At 35.0% G+C, this 19293-nt stretch overlaps 1 protein-coding gene across 2 annotated transcripts in view; it reads left to right on the top strand.

Annotated features, from left to right (window-relative positions):
- The window catches only part of st6gal2a (ST6 beta-galactosamide alpha-2,6-sialyltranferase 2a), a 111555-nt gene that overhangs the window by 54252 nt on the left and 38010 nt on the right, over positions 1 to 19293 (top strand). For both annotated transcript variants that reach the window (XM_073845405.1, XM_073845406.1), the window contains exon 3: positions 3971 to 4964. In XM_073845405.1, coding sequence (XP_073701506.1) covers positions 4040 to 4964 — 925 coding nt within the window. In that variant the 5' untranslated portion in view covers positions 3971 to 4039. The remainder of the gene's footprint in view (positions 1 to 3970; positions 4965 to 19293) is intronic.

Genomic DNA, 19293 nt, shown 5'->3' with positions numbered 1-19293 from the left:
GATATTCTTTTATTCCTTACTAATCCAAAAGAGTCTCTGTTAAATTTACAGAATATGTTACAATTATATAGCACATTCTCGGGGTATAAAGTTAATATTGACAAAAGTGAAATTCTGCCATTGTCAGGGTTTGACTGTACTACACTGGATGGTTTTTCTTTCAAGTGCTCACCCACTGGCATCAAATATTTGGGTATACAAATAGATGGTAATCTCAAGAATCTCTATAAACTTAATTTGGCCAGTCTCTTAGAAAAAGTGGGTAGAGATTTAACTAATTGGATGGATCTACCCCTCACATTGATTGGTAGAATAAACCAGTAACCCCATGATTACTCATTCAGTTCAAACTTGGAATAAGCTGCGGTCACTGCTGGGACAGGCAAATTTCCTTTCTCCTAAAACACCTTTATGGGGAAACAGAATGCTTCCAATGTGTCATCAAAACAAAAATTTTAGGACTTGGTTCGAAAAGGGAATTACACATTTGGAGCATTGCTTTGATGATGCCATTTTGATGTCATTTGAACAGTTAAAGGAAAAATATAATTTGAGTAATAAAGATTTTTTTAGTTATCTGCAATTACGAGACTGTTTAAGAGCTAAATTGAAAAGTTTTCCCAAAATACCTGATTTGACAGAAATTGAACAAGTATGTTATTCGGATAAACCACTGTATAAAACAATCTCGAGAATCTATAAAGCTCTGATCTCAAGTCAACCTTTAGATGATGCAGGTAAATCCAGGAGTAGATGGGAGCAGGATTTGGGGATACAAATAGATGGGGACCTATGGGGCCAATTATGTAAAGATGGGGTCACTTCAACCTTGAATTCCAGATATAGACTAATTCAATTTAATTTTTTACACCAACTTTATTATACTCCATCCAGATTGCATACATTTAATAACAGTATCTCACCCCTTTGCTTCAGATGTGGTACAGAAGAAGGAACATTTTTACACTCTACCTGGTTGTGTCCGAAAGTAATGGTGTTTTGGGTGCAAGTATGTAACATTATATCACAAATTCATGAAAGTACTTTTCCAGTGGACCCAGAGGTGTGTTTACTAGGCAATTTTACCAACTCTAACCTCCGACATATTCAAGCGATTAAGCTGACTGAAATGTTGTTAATAATAGCTAAAAAATGTATTGCTTTGAAATGGAAAGCAGACATTGAGGTGCCTGTTGGATTGTGGTTGTCGGAGGTGTGCAGTTGTGTACCGTTAGAAAAGATTACATATTGTATGAGGGGTAGGGGTGAATTATTTTATAAAATTTGGGACCCCTTTTTGAATTATATAAAAAAAGTACCACAGGATTTGATAAGTGCTGATTGTTAAACCAACATATTGTATCTGCTAAATATGTTGCACTTGTGATATTTATATTGTATCTCTCTCCTTGTGTTTTTGTTTGTTTTGTTTTTTTGTTTTTTTATATATTTCATTTGTCTTTTGTTTGTTGTTATGATGTTTGGAAAAAAAGCAAAAATAAAATTTTCAAAAAAAAAAAAAAAATGTGTTTATACGCTACCAGTCAAAAGTGTTTTTATTTTATATATATATATATATATATATATAAAGAAGTCTCTTCTGTTCACCAAGCCTGCATTTATTTGATCCAAAGTACAGCAAAAACGGTAAAACTATGAAATATTTTTACTATTTAAAATAACTGTTTTCTATTAAAGTATATTTTAACATGTAATTTATTCCTGTGATCAAAGCTGAGATTTCAGCATCATTACTGCAGTCTTCAGTGTGTCACATGATCCTTCAGAAATCATTCTAATATGCTGATTAATGATGCTAAAAATGGATCTTTGAAATCACAGGAATAAATTAAATTTTAAATGGTTATTTTAAATCATAAAAAATGTTACAAAATGTTACTTTCTGCTGTACTTTGGATCAAATAAATGCAGTCTTAGTGAGCAGAAGACACTTCTTTAAAAAACATAAATCGTACTTTTGACTGGTCATGTAGGTATATAAAATGTATATATTTTATTGGTTCTAATTATGTACATGGTTATTGTGCATTTAACCAAATTCAGCTTATTTGTACTGTTAAAAAATCTTACTTGGTTTTCTGACTGACAAATATGTATGAGTGGTTTGCATTCCACAAAGTGTTACAGTTTTTCTTTTTATCCACAAATAGATGATGGAAAGTGTTATGACAGCAGGTGTTCTCATGTCTAATTTGAGATGTACAGTTAGAGAATAGTGAAACGATACAGATAACTAACAGTGCATCACGAGTGGTCTCAGGGGGATGTTTTCTCAAAAGAGAGAGAAGGCTGACGTGAGAGAATGTCTTTCCTGTTTTTGACAGAATTGGTTACTGTCTAGGTTACTGTGTCTGTTCTATGCAGCTTGTGTCAAGTTCCTAATTTAGACTAAACCATGGTTTTTCGATATGTGAATGTAGAAGTAGCCTCCCAATAACAGTCATTGTTGAACAATAGTTAGCAGACTCATAACTTTAATAAATTGTAATAAATGTAAGAGCTGTGTTCTTTTATTTGATGCCTGGCTCTAAAATGATAAATTAGTTCCACCTGGTCTCATGACAAAATGTACCTGTACGAACTTTTTCGTACCAATAAGTACATATCGACAGTTTCCAACAGAAATGAACACTAGAGGCGGTAAAACAGCGAGCATTTGTCATCGTTTTCGTACACAGTTATGATTACAGCTCCATATGTTTCACTTTCCAGAGATAACAAGCTTGTTTGGTTGCTCAACCGACACGAAATCGGACCTAGGATGCGAAAGCCTTGGGTATGAATCCCATGAAAAACATGACTCGCTATGAAAGAGCTGAAAAATGAGAGATCGAAAAGCAAGCTCATACGAAATGATTGCGATTTTACGCCACATTCGCTTTTGTTCATACTATCAGGTAAGTTTAGGTGTAGTGCAGATGGTATGTTGTTTTTAAAATGTTGCAGAGCATTAGAGTTACAGCGCCACTCAATGTACAATTCAAGTTAGAACTGTGGTGACATGTACAAAACCAGTGTCACATAAAACATACCATATGTACGTTCATCTGTTCTGGGGAAAAAATGAACACTTTTAGCACCACCCACGACGTCACAAAACTTACATGGCAGTACAAATTTTGCATCTTGTGAAACATTTCCCACATGTACGTTTTGTCTTGAGTCCAGGTTGAATTAGTTTATGGACCAGGGAATGTCATTCCGTAAACTTGTAATCTGTGATCAATTCTAGAACCAACCTCCATTTTGTTTTGTTTTTGTTTTTCCCCTTCACAAATTTTTTTTTTTTGCCAAACCGTTGTGGAGATATAGGCTCTCATCCATTTTTAGTGCTCTTCTTCGAATTCTTTCATGCGTTATTCGAGAATAGTTTGATTAATCAACTTGAATTCCATAACTTTTTTGCCAGAATGGTCTGAAGATGATCTGAGGCAATTTTGGTGAAAAACAGACAAACCGTCTAGGAAGAGTTTGAAAAAGTAGTTTTTTTGACCTTACGAATGTTACATTTTGATGTCCATTTGACTCTGCGTGAGCCAAGGATTCAGAGGAGAAAAGAAAGTTTAGATATTTCACCTAAACTTTACAGTTCAAAAGTTATTAGCATAACCATCCAAATTTGCTATGGTGACAGATCAGACTGTCCTCTATCAGAGTGCCAAATTTCATAACTTTTCCTCAAGCAGTTCTATGGACTGCCATAGACTCAAGAGCGGAAGAAGTAGAACGCCGATGGATACAATAGGTGCCTTCGCACCTTCGGTGCTTGGCCCCTAATTAGAAAAAATTGTGAATTTGTGTTGGGAGTATTGTACTGGTCAACTTTGATTTCTTTTCAAAGCTAGTGATCTGTAGCTGAAATTGTGGAACATGCCATATCGCAAGAACAATTTATTTTTTTTTTTTCTGAAATGATATTATGAGGTTAACCAGTCCTGTCCTTTTGTAGGCCTCCTGCTGACCCTTCTCCAGTTGGGTCTGGAGTGCAGTGGCGTGCGGCCGAGAGGACTTCTGAAAGATGAAGTCCAGTCTGAAACAGTGGCGGCGGCTCGCCCTCGGCCTCATGCTGGTCTGGGTGCTGGTGTTCTTGGCGCTCCTCTCCTACTTTATGGAGTCACGAGTGGACGAGCCGCACTCGGCGGCCGCCCTCTCCTACACAGACACTCGCCGACTGACCTCGCTGCAGGGCAACCCCCGCACCATAATGGCCACCCATTTGGGGCTTGCCACCTCCTCCACCCCCTCCGCCTCCAGCAACACCCAACAGGAGCGAAGCCGGGAGGAAAACCCCAGCGCCGACCCTCAGCCCAGTCCACTCAGCCAGGAGGCCTACCCGTATCCCGACCTTCAGAGCCTGGCGGCCTGGTCTGCATTCGGCACCCAGGACGTAGGCTCCAGATCGGCCGCCGTGAGTCGCAACCGTGAGAGACAAGAGTATAACCAGGATTCACCTCAACAGGATGAAGAAGAGGATGAGGAAGAGGTGGTGGGAGGGGAAGAGGAAGATGAGGATGAGGCAGACGATGGCAGGAGGAGGACGACTAGACGGGTGGCTAGACGTGATGACTCTGATCCGGATGAGTACTATGTTCCCAGGTCGAAATCCGTAGTTCACGGCCTGTGGAAAGGGAGTTTGTCTGTGGGCATGCTCAGTCCGCGCCTGCAGAGGGCTATGAAAGACTACCTGAATAATAATAAACACGGCGTGGCCTACAGGGGGCACCGGAAGGCGCAACAGAGCGGCCAACAGGTGTTGTGTGAACTGAAGAAGGGGGAAAGGATTCGAACTTTGGATGGGGCTGAGATGCCTTTCTCCAATTTAGGCTGGCGGAAGATTGTACCTGCCTTACCCTTAAGCCAGCTCTACGGGCCAGGCTTCCAGACTTGTGCTGTGGTCACCTCTGCCGGAGCCATGCTGCACTCGGGACTTGGCAAGGAGATTGGTGAGTTAAAGATTTTAATTTGGGAAATCCCTCTACAATACCCTTTAATCATTTTAATACTGTAGGTATTACCTGAATTTAATTCTCAGAAAATATTTGACTGGCTTATTAGTATGCATGCACAATATAATTATCATAAGACTTTTTTTGGATGGTTTATATTTGATGTTATTATGCAGGTTTAGTCTTGTTTTAATGTTTTTGTTTTGTTTGTTTGTTTTGTGTAAAGCACATTTGAGAAGCTTGTTTTAAATGTACTATTAAATTTACGAACACTAATATTGTAACCAGTATGGTACAGCATAACTGAATAATAATAATAATAATAATAATAATAATAATAATAATAATAATAATAATAGTTTATTTTAGAGTAAACTTATGTCTGTTATTTATCTAAAACAAAAAAAATAGTGTGTATATATATATTTTTATTTATTTATTATAAATAAATATTACTTTTGGATAATGTGAATTATTGTTTTAAAGACACTATTAAAATTAAATTTACAAAAACCCTTTTGTAATTAATATAATAATAATAATAATAATAATAATAATTATTGTTATTATTGTTGTTGTTGTTGTTGTTGTTGTTGTTAAATGTTTTAGAATAAACAATCTCATAAAATCTTTGTTTGTTTTAAATAAAATATTATAAAATATTTATTTTTGAACAAACAATCATATAAAATTGTGGTTATTTAATTATTTTTTTAATTTATTTTAAATTTTAAATTGTTTTTGCGTAATGTGCATACTTGCTTTAAAGGCAGTATTAAATTAAATTTAAGAAAACTAATATTATAACCAAAATGGAACAGCATAACCGACTAATCAATATAATAATAATAATAATAATAATAATAATAATAATAATAATAATAATAAATATAAATAAATAATAAATAATAAAACTATTATAACATTTATTTTGGAATAAACAATTTTATAATAAATAATAGAAATATTAATTTTCGATAATGTACATGTTTGATACAGCATAACCGACTAATCAATAATAATAATAATAATAATAATAATAATAATTATTATTATTATTATTATTATTATTATTATTTTAGAATAAAGGATGTTATAAGATATTTATTTTAGAATAAGCAGTAGGGCTGTCCCCGACTATGAATTTTCATAGTCGAATCAGAATTTTCGAATCTTTCTATAGTCGACCGATAGTCGAATCATCTAGGCTTATGTGTGTGTGTGAATGGGTTGGGAGGGGCACGACACTATAGTCAGCAGGAGGGTAAAACAGTTTTTATTTTATTTTACACACTGCACACAGCAACAACTTTTAATAAAGCGACCAAAACTGCCTGCCAACTGACAGACGAACTTATTTAGGTTTAAATAAAAACACAGAACGCGTCTTTTAGTTCTAAAAACGCGAGGCGCACAGCACTGCCTTTTTTGCTAAGCAACGACCGAAACAGCTGTCCTGTCAGTCAAATCAAAGGATTATAGCGCGAACGCTCTAAAATCTTAGTTTTTTGCTGTTAAGTAAACTGTCATATTAGCAGAAACCCTAAACAATACAGCTCCTGGTTACCCACGATAGACACCAAAGGTTTCTCCTCCATTTCTTGCAGTCTCCGGACTTTTGAAGCAACGGTAAACTTTCACCATCACAACAGAAGGCCCGCCTCTCCATTCATTCGATTGGACAATGGAACGCGAATGACGTTGGGCGTTTTTCCGCTCAGAGTTGATTTTTTTTTTTTCAACTTCAGGCGCTCGGAGCGCTCCTGCAAAAACGCGAGGCGCGGGGGGCGCATAAACAGAGCGCAGAACGCTCACTGCCAACAGAAAACCATTCAAAAGAGGCGCCTCCAATTGCAAAAACGCGTTCGGTGTGATCGCCGCCTAATCCCTGCCGTCAAGATGGTCCGCATCTCATCATGGATCAGGGCAAGTGAAAATTAAATCTGTCACAGGGGTGGTTAGATTTATTCACAAACACATTAAAATATTTATTGAACGCTTCTTTCTTTTCACTTTTGTTTTTACTGCATTATCATAATCAAAGGCTGTATATAACGTAATATAACCGTACAAAACCAGTAGTTCTGTGTGCAATTAGACATTGAGCACCCCCATATTGCCAAAATGGTATGATGCTCGTTTCACCCGCGAAGATTCGACTGTGAGATCGGTGGTCGAATCAGGCTCCGCATATCGATGCATCGAATCTTCGACTATTCGGGGACAGCCCTAATAAGCAGTATTATTAATTTTTCTTTTGTTTCTTTTATATAATTAAAATGTTGTTTTTGGATAAAGTGCATGCATTTTGAAATATTTTGCATATTTTAATGCATATATTGTACTTCATAATGTTGTCTTGCCTAAATCAAGTTTGTAGGGTTTTTTTTTTTTTTTACGGAATACTATTGAAATCTGATGTCTGCCTTATGATTTCCTCCATAAAATAATAAAGGAAATGCTTTGCAGCTTATCAGTATCGTACAGATGCTGACTATCCTTGCTTATTGGTTTTATAAAGCGGTGGACCAGGGGCCCGTTTCAGAAAGGAGGTTAAGTGAAAACTCTGAGTATGTTAACCCTGAAATGAGGGAAACTCTGGGTTTTCGGTTTCAGAATGGGAGGTATGTTAAACCTGAGAAAGCAGAGTAAGTCAAGCCCGTTTCTGAAAGAGAGGTAACTTATACTCAGAGTCAGTTACCATGGCAACTTACTCTGTGAACCTAACCTGGTCGGGAGCAGGTTTTCTTCGGTAAACCCAGAGTTTCTTTCGGTCTCCTCCCCCTTTTTAAAGCGCAAGTGATGTTTAAATACATCATTCATTCATTTATGCTTCAAAAATGCTTTTCTTAATGAGTGTTTTGGAATGTAAATTTAGTGCATTTTACTTAAAACATGAAAAATAATCTTAATGCAACTGGAAACAAGATTATTTTTCTTACCCAATTGACAGATAATATGCAAAATAAGAAAAATACACTTAAAAGATTAAATAAACACCTTACACTGTACACTGTAAAAAAATATAAAAAATGAAATAAAGTGCAAAAACAATAATTTTACAGAGAGAAGTTTTTACAGAAAAAAGTTATTTTACAGATTTTTCGTTGTTTCAATTATGATATTTAACTTTAATTTTAAATTTTTTGTTTGGCAGACACAGCTTCCAGTCATTTGACCGTTTTTTTTACGGGACCTTTTTTACAGTATAAAACCTTTATTTTACAAAATTTCCCTTGTTTCAGTTACAATATTTTACTATGGTTTTTTTTATTGTAATGATTTGTAAAATAACAGTGTTTCTCTGTAGAACATTTAGTGCTTTTATTGTAGTAATCTAGGTAAAATCTGTCAAATAAGGGTTTTACACTGTAAAACCCTTTTTGGCAGCTGTATCTGCCAGTGGTTTGACTGTTTTTTTACAGTGTAAAACCCTTATTTGACAGATTTTACCTAGATTACTACAATAAAAGCACTAAATGTTCTACAGAGAAACACTGTTATTTTACAAATCATTACAATAAAAAAAACCTTCAATAAAGTTTCAAAGCATGCTCAAGGTGGAAAATGGACAGTTTTATTTAAAAGACAAAATACAAAGTCTTTACAAATGCCATATAAAATGTACATTTTAAATTTTTAGCTTTTTTTTAAGAAATACAGCACAATTACATTTAAAATACTGTGCTGATGAAGAACATGGAACAGTTTCATCAGAATGTTTAATTAAATATATATTCAACTTAAGACAACTTCACTTGCAGAGAAAATATGTCCTGATAATTTACTCACCCCCATGTAATCCAAGATGTTCATGTCTTTCTTTCTTCAAATAAAAAAAAAAGTAAAGTTTTTGAGGAAAATATTCCCGGATTTTTGCATATAGTGGACTACAATGGGTTGAAGTTGAAGTTTCCAGTGACCCTTATTCCTTGGCTGGGATCATGTAGAGCCCTCTGAAGGTGCAGTGAAACTGAAATTTGGACCTTCAACCTGTTGGCTCCCATCGAAAATTGGAGAAAAATCCTGGAATGTTTTTTTCAAAAACCTTTTTGACAGAAAAAAGAAAGACATTTTGATTTAAGAATCTTTAGATTTTTTTTTTTTAAATTGGAAACAACAAGACAATACTAAGTAAGAAAAGCATTTTTAGGTGCATTAATTTATTGGACATATTTTCATCATGCAGACACTGTCAAAGTGACAAAAATGGCATGTCCTTTCATAAATAAGATTATTATTTATCATATAGTATAGGATTATTTTGATTAGACATGTGTATTTATTTGACCTGTGTCATTTTTAAATGGTAGTCAGAGCACATTAGTACAGACACTGTATGCAGAGCGGTAAAGAAAGTGTGCCTTGCTCTAATGCTCTTTCTGAGAATTTTAGTGTCATTGCCTACTGAGCATAAAGCCATCAAATATGAAGCTGATTGCTGTATGGAATGGAAGAATGGCAGATGAAAATGTATAATATATATATATACATATATATATATATATATATATATATATATATATATATATATATATATATATATATATATATATATATATACACACACATATATATATATATATATATATATATATATACACACACATATATATATATATATATATATATATATATATAACCACCACCACAGCTGTTAAATTTACTAGGTCATCTTTTTTTCCTATAAATGCACAAATGCAACTTTTATTCTTTTTTTTCATGTTGGATTTTAATATTCTTCCAATACTTCCATCTCCTCTTCATCATTTTGCGAGCCTTCATGCTGTTGGCTTCATTTCATTACTCTAATTAAGAAATGCAACCGTTTGGATTAGAGAACATTTCATTTTGTGAAAGAGCATTAGACTATGTGGAAAAAGCTGCTGCAAAGTGAAATTAGACACATAATTGTTTTTTTATATGACACATTTTAATGTCAAATATTTGTAAAATCATGTAGCCTACACTCATGAACCCTTTATGCTTAAAGCTTTACCTGGTTGAATTATGTTTACTTCCATGTTTAGCTGTTTTCTTCTTCTAATTATTATTTTTTATTTTATTTTATTTTATTTTTTTGCCTGTTTGATACCATGAAAATTAATAGTTCAGTAACTTACCGTTCTGCCAGTTTTTACCTTTGATATTCTAATTATTAATAATTAAATAATTATATTCTTAATAATTATTAAGAATTAAAGTTAAGCATTGGCTCGAAATATGCAGAGGTCTTTTTGGCGGGAGCGGTTGCCATGGTGAATCATAATTTCGGAGCTCCATTGATCAGGGCTTTTCATAGTCAAGCTGCAAGCACTAAACTCAGAGTCAACCTACTCAGAGTGGATTGAACTAACTCATTTCAGCTGTTCTGTAACCGAAAACTCAGAGTTTCCCATCTCAGGGTAAGTCAACTCAGAGTTCAAGTTTTAACTCAGAGTTGGTTGAACCTCCTTATTGAAACAGGCCCCAGAATAATCAATTCTTCTCTCTACTAATATAGTTCATTAGTCTGGCTGTCGGCTGTTTATGGTTGCCAAGTATCAAGACTGTTTTGGATGTGACTCATCCAGTGAGATTACACAGTCATAACTTTTAAAAAGGAAAATATGTCACTGACTTAATATTTCCTCATGACATGTTTCTTTCTTTTGTTTTTATTGATGCTTCAGATACCAAATTCCCAAGTTCAAGTTATTTTTCCATCATAGTTGCTTCAAAACCAGCTGTCCTCATTTAGCCTTTTGAGGAGTTTCTCCTGAAAGATGTGAAATCAGCCTGTGAAGAGAGGCCTTGTTTCGGTTTTGGTTTAGGAGCCGTTCTCTCTTTCGTTCTCTTCACTTGTGGTTTTTTTGTTTCCGTGGTAATGCCAGTTTCTCTGAAAGGGTCAGTGGGATACTGATGGCCTTTACGGTTACATAATCACGAGTATCACAGAGAACACAAAGAGCCCAGATTCTTCCAGCTCTGGCATCTATGATGGCGGAGCGGTAGTGGGCACAGAAGAAGAGTTTCCATGGTGATAGCACAGCTTCTGTTGTTTCTCAGGATAATGGTGACTCTGCCGTCTCATGAAGGCATTTGGTGGTGATGAGACCTGTCGTTTGCAGGCTAGATGCTTTCTAACCATCTTTTCAATCACGATTCTAATTACATTTGTACTTGTACTCAAGGGCTTCCTATCTCCCTCTCTTAAGCTTCATCATTGCACTAAATATCACGAAATTTCCCTATGGGGCAATTTCCTTCCCTCCAATTTTATTGCTATTATTATGATGGCGCTAGTAGCATTTGTGTATTATTAGTTTATTGCTGTTATTAAGGTGAGAGATAACTGTAGCTCCTATTGTTTTTTTGATTCTGCCCTCAGTTGTTTCTTCATGGGAACAGATTTGGAGAAATTTAGCGTTTACATCACTTGCTCACCAATGGTAGTGAATGGGTGCCGTCAGAATAAGATTCCAAACAGCTGAGAAAAACATCCAGTAGAGCTGTCACTAATGATTATTTTGGTAATCAAGTAATCGGTCGATTATTTTGACGATTAATCGAGTAATCGGCTAATTATAATCTACTTTTGTTGTGGTAATAGACCAAAGCAAACAATGTCCTTTACAATTACTTCCAAACACGTGTAATAGCAATGAGGCAGTAATAATTATAAATTATTCAAATAAAGTATCGAAAGCAAGTACTCATATGGTTTTATTAAACAACCGTTAAAATGCTTAATGTATTATAAACTGGGCCTAAAATTAACACTCGCCAAGCGCCAAATGTGAGTAAAAATTGGCGAGTATATGTAACAGTGTCAGTCTCCAGTTGGTGGGTAAAACTTTTACGAAATATAACAATGTAATGGAAACAACAGCCAGTTTTTCAAGTGATTCGCTGTTTTCTGACGCAAACATATAAAACGATCTTTTCCGAAGCCTAGATCATGATTATCTGTTCTGTCATAAGTGACGAGTGAATCTAATAATAGGATACAAACGGGCTAATAAGGTCAGAGCAGTGTGATGGCCAGCTTGTCCCTAGACACGGTTCTAACTTTTACCTGACAAGATATTGCTGCTTCATTTCAATTAAGGCTGTTGTGAATCATCGATTCCAATCGACTATTCGATTTTTAATAATCCTCAATTTCATTTGCCCACATCGAGTAACCGGCAAAATACCAGAAGTGGCACATTTCATGGACGAGAATCCTTTAAATGCATTATTAGACTGTTTTCCAAGGCTGCATTATATATTAAATCCATTTAAAAATCATAATTAAGCATAATTGGGAATTTACAAACACTATGACTTGGCATGCGTCTCACAGCAGCTCCTATCACAGTATGCTGTTCCACAGGAACTGTTGTCATTTACATGTGTGGAGCGTCTCAAGCTCCATCTCTGCATGTTGTTGTGAGTTTGGGTTTATTATAATGTTCATCTGGGAGTGCAACGTGTACTATTTTATCAGATTTGTAAGGTAAATCATTTATAAACCTATGCAAGCTCAAGTTAATACATCAATATCTTTCTCATTATGCTAATTGTTCATCGCGATTTCAAAAAAAGTTTAAACCCTCACTCTGAGTTTAAATGTTTTGATGTCCACTTTCCTTAAATTACTGTGGCTGTAGCATTTTTGTGGTAATGATATGGCCACATATTAAAGATTAAGTGGACATTTGACTTAAAGGTTGTATCAGCGATTTCTAGCCTAAAACATAAAGTGTCAAATTCAGCTGACCTTTCTTCACGATCCGCTCACTGCCTGCCCCATAAATTGTCTGTGAAAAAAACGCGTCTCTCTGGTCAGCCTAGGGTCTGAGATATGCCAAAAAAACAATCGGCACTACCAACCTTTCCACAGATAAACAAACAGTGTTCCAACCAATCAGCGTCAGGGGTTTGGTGTTGTGGACTTTCACTCCGCCTCCCTCACATCCCTGCACCAGTAGGAAAGTCCACAACACCAAACCCCTGACGCTGATTGGTTGGAACACTGTTTGTTTATCTGTGGAAAGGTTGGTAGTGCCGATTGTTTTTTTGGCATATCTCGGACCCTAGACTGACCAGAGAGACGCGGTTTTTTCACAGACAATTTATGGGGCAGGCAGCGAGCGGATCGTGAAGAAAGGTCAGCTGAAATTGACACTTTATGTTTTAGGCTAGAAATCGCTGATACAACCTTTAAATGTTGTTTAGTCAATATTAAATGAGGATTACATTGCGCACTAAAGTGTAAAAACAATTGTCTGTGCCTTCTGCAGGTCTTTGCTGTAATGTGTAATATACATTAGCTCTATTGTTTATAATACTTTATGTATTTCAACAGTTTTGTGCCAAACTAGGGCTGCAACAACGAATCGATAAAATCGATAAAAATCGATTACTAAAAGCGTTGGCAACGAATTTCATAATCGATTCGTTGTGTCGCGCGACGCAGAGACATTTGGTTGTTATTATATATATTTTAAAAAAATTGAGCGCAGAGCGGAGTGGACACATTCGGTCTCTCTCCCGCACTGATGCCAGCAGAGTTCGGCACCTCATAAGCTGTGTTTCCATCCAAAAATGCGAATTTAACTTATGCGCAAAACTGAAACATTTGAGCATAAAGCACCGTTTCTACATTATATATATATGCTGCCCCGATTTATATCAAACATGTTTAATATTTAAGCCTACTTTGGCTAGCGTACTTTCACAGCAGCCAATGCTCGATCGCAAAACAGCTGGTGTACGGGTCGTTGGATAGTGGAGATGGAGAAAACTACTTCTATAGTTTTTGTAACACTGTCTGTCTGTATAATGTGTCGAAAACATACCACAACCGTAAGGAGAAAGAGGAGCTCTGCTGAGGTGAAATCGTCTCAGTTTTGAATAGGGCTGTGACGGTGGCACGTTGTTTTTTTATATATAGCCTACACTTCAGTCAGCTAACAAGCAGCCTAAAAACGCTAAAATAAATCAAAGAAATAATATATTTAATTAAGAAAGTAGCCTAAGAGTATTAAATAGGTTATTAAACAAACATTCCTTGTAAAAATGTCCGACAGCTCATCAATTTTTGGCCGACTGAATTTCCAGTCCGACTGTCTTTTTTCTCTTTCTCTTCCTCATTACACAGCTGCTGATTTTAATAGCAAAGTGATTACATTTATTTTCGTTCCTTTAGTTTATAAAGTTAATTTAGAGATATATTTGGAACACTTTTTGTTTGTTAAATTCAAGTTTTTGTTTTTTAAAGTTATACCTAGCAAACAGCGGCAGACAGATCAAAAGCCTGCTTAATTCATCGCGATTTAAATTAAAATCCATTGATATAAAAAACTTAAAACATATCACAATATTAGTTTAATCATTCAATCAAGATAATTCCAAAGTTTATGCGGAGAGAAGCGCGCTTTGCAGCCCATGGAGACGCCAGTGCAATGTGGAATTTCTTTTTTGCTCATAAAGGTAAGAGTAATTTACCACCCGGGCCGGAACTGTAAAGCGTCTACCTTAGTTTGTATTCACGGTATTTTGTACTCACAGTATCAACAAAATGTGCTCTTAAAGAAAACAAACAGAATACGCTTGATATCTTTGGTTTAAACAGGAGCGCTTCACAATAATTAACCGAAACCCAGGTAATTGCCTCACAAACACAATATCTATAGAAAGCTTTAAATTATTATTTTACTATAAAACGAAATAATTAAAATCGAAAACAAAACTCTTTCATTAGCTAATCCATAAAGATGCATTAGGCATTAATGAGCAGATGGCAGGATCGTCAATTTCATCTTTGCAACACTGAATCAGAAAATACTAGTTTATTAATAAGTAATTCGAATATTTTCTTAATTTTTGCCTTGACACATTCATGGTAATTACTTTTGCTGGGGCTTTGAGGCCAGTTTTGCGTGCATTTGAATGCGGAACTCTTCCAGCTGGTCGCTGCTGATGGCAGGACACTAAACACCGCCATGGCAGAATGAATGTAGCAGAAAGTTAGTCAAGTTATCCCGTTCCAGCGTGCAAAGTCACATGACTTTTTTAATGCGCACTGAGGAATTTAATTTGAGAGGCTTCTTGATGGGAAATGCAGCATGTACACCACAGCAAGCCGCTGTCTTGACGGATAGTAATTTTAGTTTATTTAGTCTATATATTTGGCAGATGTAAAGCATACATGTGTATGTTTTTTGTGTTAGTCCATTTTTATTTTATTATTATTATTATAACAGTTCAAGGAGCAACATGTTCCTGCACTTTCTAAAGATTTTAGTTCTGTTTTTGAATAAAGGGTTGTAAAGCCCTTGTTTTTTTATCCGATTCATCGATTAATCGAAAAAATAATCGACAGATTAATCGATTATTAAAATAATCGTTAGTTGCAGCCCTATGCCAAACATATGATTTCTTGCTTTTGATTACTTTATTTGAGCTAATTATAATTGCCTCAATGCTATTATATCTGTATTTTATAGGGCCCAATGAAATCTGTTTTATTTTCAAATAATTTTTTTTTATTTTTTTTTATGTTTTACATGTTACATGCAATGCATGTTTTAATTGTTTTAATTGTTTTAATTGTTTTAATTGTTTTAATTTTTCTATACTGTTTTAATGGTTACTTTTTTTCCCTCTCCATTACTTTTCTGGATTCCATTTTAATATTTAAATTTAAATTTTTAATGATCAAAAGCATATCCAATTAATTGATTTTTATTAATAATAAAATGTTCTTAAAGGGATAGTTCACCCAAAACTGAAAATTTGATGTGCTTACCTAGGGCTGGGCGATATGGCAAAAATGTAATCTCGATAATTTTTCCCCATATTGAATGATAACGATATATTTCGATATAAGCTGTTTATGTTGCCAGCTTTAAAATGGTATCCCAACAATGACTAAAGCCACAAAAATTATAGGGGTTCATTAAATTACATTTTAAAGTATAGTTTATTAACAAAAACAGATTACAGTTTTGGCCTTAAAAATTAAAACTTACTAAAAAAAAAACAAAAGTTGTGACAGAGTATGGTAAATGAGAGTAAATGTACAAAATGTAAACATTAAATTATTGTAAAAACATAATTTGTAACACAATTATTTATTTATTTATTATTATTAACACAATTGTTTATTTTCTCTATTATATTTTCTCTATTCCTAATCATATTAAGTGCAGACAATTCAGCCATAATCAAAGTAGGCTACTCTCTAAATATTCAAAGTGCAAATAGAGACCGGATATTTCAATAATGATACAGAGCTATAGACATACACAACCTATTATAGCCTACAAACTAATAACAGCCTAGATGTGTCATGTAGCCTAATTTGCGTGCATTGGGGAGTCACTCTCTAAACAAGGGGGATTAAAATTGCTTTTCAATGCGCGTGCGTGTTTTGCTTTCGGTTTCAGTTTTAACAATCGCGCCAAACTCTCAGCTGAGCTGAGTCACTTTTCAGATAGCCACACAACGGAATTCATACCTTTTTTTGTCGACAATTTCTACATCTTTGGATAACTCGAGACTGCAGTCCATCCTTCAAAGGGTTAGTTCTCCCAAAAATGAAAATTAGCCCATTATTTACTCACCTTCAGGCGTCATTAGGTGTGTTATAATGGCATAGGCGGATGTTTCTGTTCAACAGTCCAAAACAGGTCTATCCGGACCTAAAAAAAAGTGCTTCACACTAGGGCTGGGCGATATGGCTGAAAACTATATCACGATATCAGTGTTTCATATCGGTCGATATCGATAATTATTGATATTTTTATGACCCATTTAAAATAAGGACCAGGAGAAAAATATATTACACTCAAGCATTTTTATTTTAAACTTAACCTGCCTCTGATCATAATCCCCTCAGTTATTAAGACAGAAATGTCAACAGTCTAAAGTCACAATATACACTTAATTATCTCTTAATCCTCAATTCAAACCCCATTCATTGTCAATGAAGTGAATGGTCAAGCTAATGTATGGCCCAGAAGTACGGCTTGACCACAGGTCAGAGGTTGTTGCAAAGTACTTGGCTGATAATATTTATTTCTGCACAGATTGCTGGTTGCCAGTAGCCAACATTACTTCTTTCCCGGTACTTTAGCCTATATTTTGTGTAATAACAAAAATATTTATTTAAGTGAAAAAATAAGTCCAAAACTTTCAACATTTTGAACAATAGGGCCTTACAATCTTTTTTTTTTTTTTCTCAGAAATTCTTGTTTTAATTTTTCTGATAATCAAATGAAAGCAAAATCACAGATTTATTTTTAAAAATAAAAATAAGCGGAGCTTTACTGTTAAAATTAATACATAGAAGAAAAATTATATTCAGTTAAAAAAAGGGTTTAATAATAATAGTATTTTTTCAACAATTAAGTGTGACTCTTTATTTTATTTTATATCATATATATTGTTTTATGTAAATTATTTAAATGTGAACATATAAACACCTACATTATACTGTAAAAAGTAATACAAGACTAATATTTTTCTGTTACATGTTAAACCCTACTTTTATTTTGACAGGTTGCCGTGAAGTTTCAGTATGTATACAGTATGAATGATGCTAGTTTCACTAATGAAACGGTAAAATTGACAAAAAGTGACACTCACAGCAGCTTTGGAGATGTATTTATTGGAGTTTGTCTGTTCATGTGAGATGCAAAGGCCAAAAATTAGCGGGAGCGTCACGTGTGCAGTATGCGTGTAGTGAAAATGAAACGCGTCTCCTCCATTCATACATAAAGAGGCAAACGGAACATGCAGGATTCTTATTGAAACGGTCTTTTTGCATTTCAGTTTTCACAGACACTAGTCCATATCGCGATCTGAATTAATTAACAGACCAACTTTTGATTTATTGGTCCAAAAATCGACGAATTCGGCGGCATTCCGCCCTATAGTAAAGTCCGTTTTTATGAATGGAGTCCGCGATCCCGTCTGTGAGGAGACATTGTAAAAGCGCGATCATGTAGAGACAGAAACCAAATGCCGTCGTGTAAATAAGATAAATAACATAAGGCTATTTAGTTTGTTTAATACAACAACATGGACCCGTTCTGTAGGAAAGATAACCTGATCTGGCGCTATGAACTGAACGTTAAAGGGGGGCTGGGCGGGCCGACGAAGAATACAAAATATCGAACGTTTTATCGAACACATTTTTTATTGATATCGATCTCGTCTATCGCGATATATATCGTTATCGTTTTATCGCCCAGCCCTACTTCACACAGCTCCACAGCGTGAATAAAGGCCTCCTGTAAAGAATGAATGCATTTGTGAAAGAAAATTATTCATGTTTAAAATGGAATAGCTTTAATCTAGCTTGTCAACTGGTTGTACATGGAATCCGCTCCAGGCAGATGACGTAGGATGTCGATGTTGCTCTGGTCAGAAGTGATGAATGTGGACACGCAGTGGAGAGACCAAAACAAAACAACATTCACAAATTAGAAGTACAAAACAAGGATTTGTAAAGAAAACTGTTGGAGGATTTTGATATAAGCCAATAATAAACTAGTTTATCTTTGCTAAAGGAAACTTTGCTTCCTTTGCTCCTGTAAACAAATGTTGGTTTTGCGAGACTCGCCGGCGCTTGTACTATGCCAGTGTCCTACGTTTAAATCTTTACTGAATTAGCGTGTCAGACAGCCAGAACACAGAGAGGGACAATTAATACTCAGCGCAAAAGCGTTCATTGTGCTGAAATATGTTGTTGAATGTTAAATTTAGGTTTGAAAGACAACATGTAGCGCACACATTTATGGAGAGTAGGAACTGTAAAGGGATAACAGCGTGTAATTATCTGATATATAAATATCAGACGCTTTATAGCCACCTTTTATATAAAGAAATAACAGTAAGGCATGGCAAGTTTATTTTTATAGCACATTTCATACACAGTGGTAATTCAAAGTGCTGTACATAAGAGGAATTAAAATCATAATATAAAAATCATAAAAATGTATCATAATAAATCACAACAATTAAAAACTGAAGATTTAAGAACATTTTAAATGATTTAAAAATTGATTTAAAAATTAATTAAAACAGTAGAAATGATTATACATAATGCAATCTGTTCGGACGTAGCACAGTGCTCATTCAATAAATGCACAACTGAACAGATGAGTTTTGAGTCTGCATTTAAATGTGTCTAATGTATTAGCACATCTGATCTCTTCTGGAAGCTGGTTCCAACTGCGGGTGGCATAGTAGCTAAAAGCGGATTCCCCTTGTTTTGTGTGAACCCTTGATATTACTAACTGACTCGATTCCTTGTGATCTGAGTTGTCTGTTGGGTTTGTATTCATTGACC

The sequence above is a fragment of the Garra rufa genome, chromosome 8 (assembly GCF_049309525.1).
Source record: "Garra rufa chromosome 8, GarRuf1.0, whole genome shotgun sequence".
Taxonomy (NCBI): Eukaryota; Metazoa; Chordata; class Actinopteri; order Cypriniformes; family Cyprinidae; genus Garra; species Garra rufa.
This window is presented reverse-complemented; position numbering and strand designations above follow the sequence as displayed.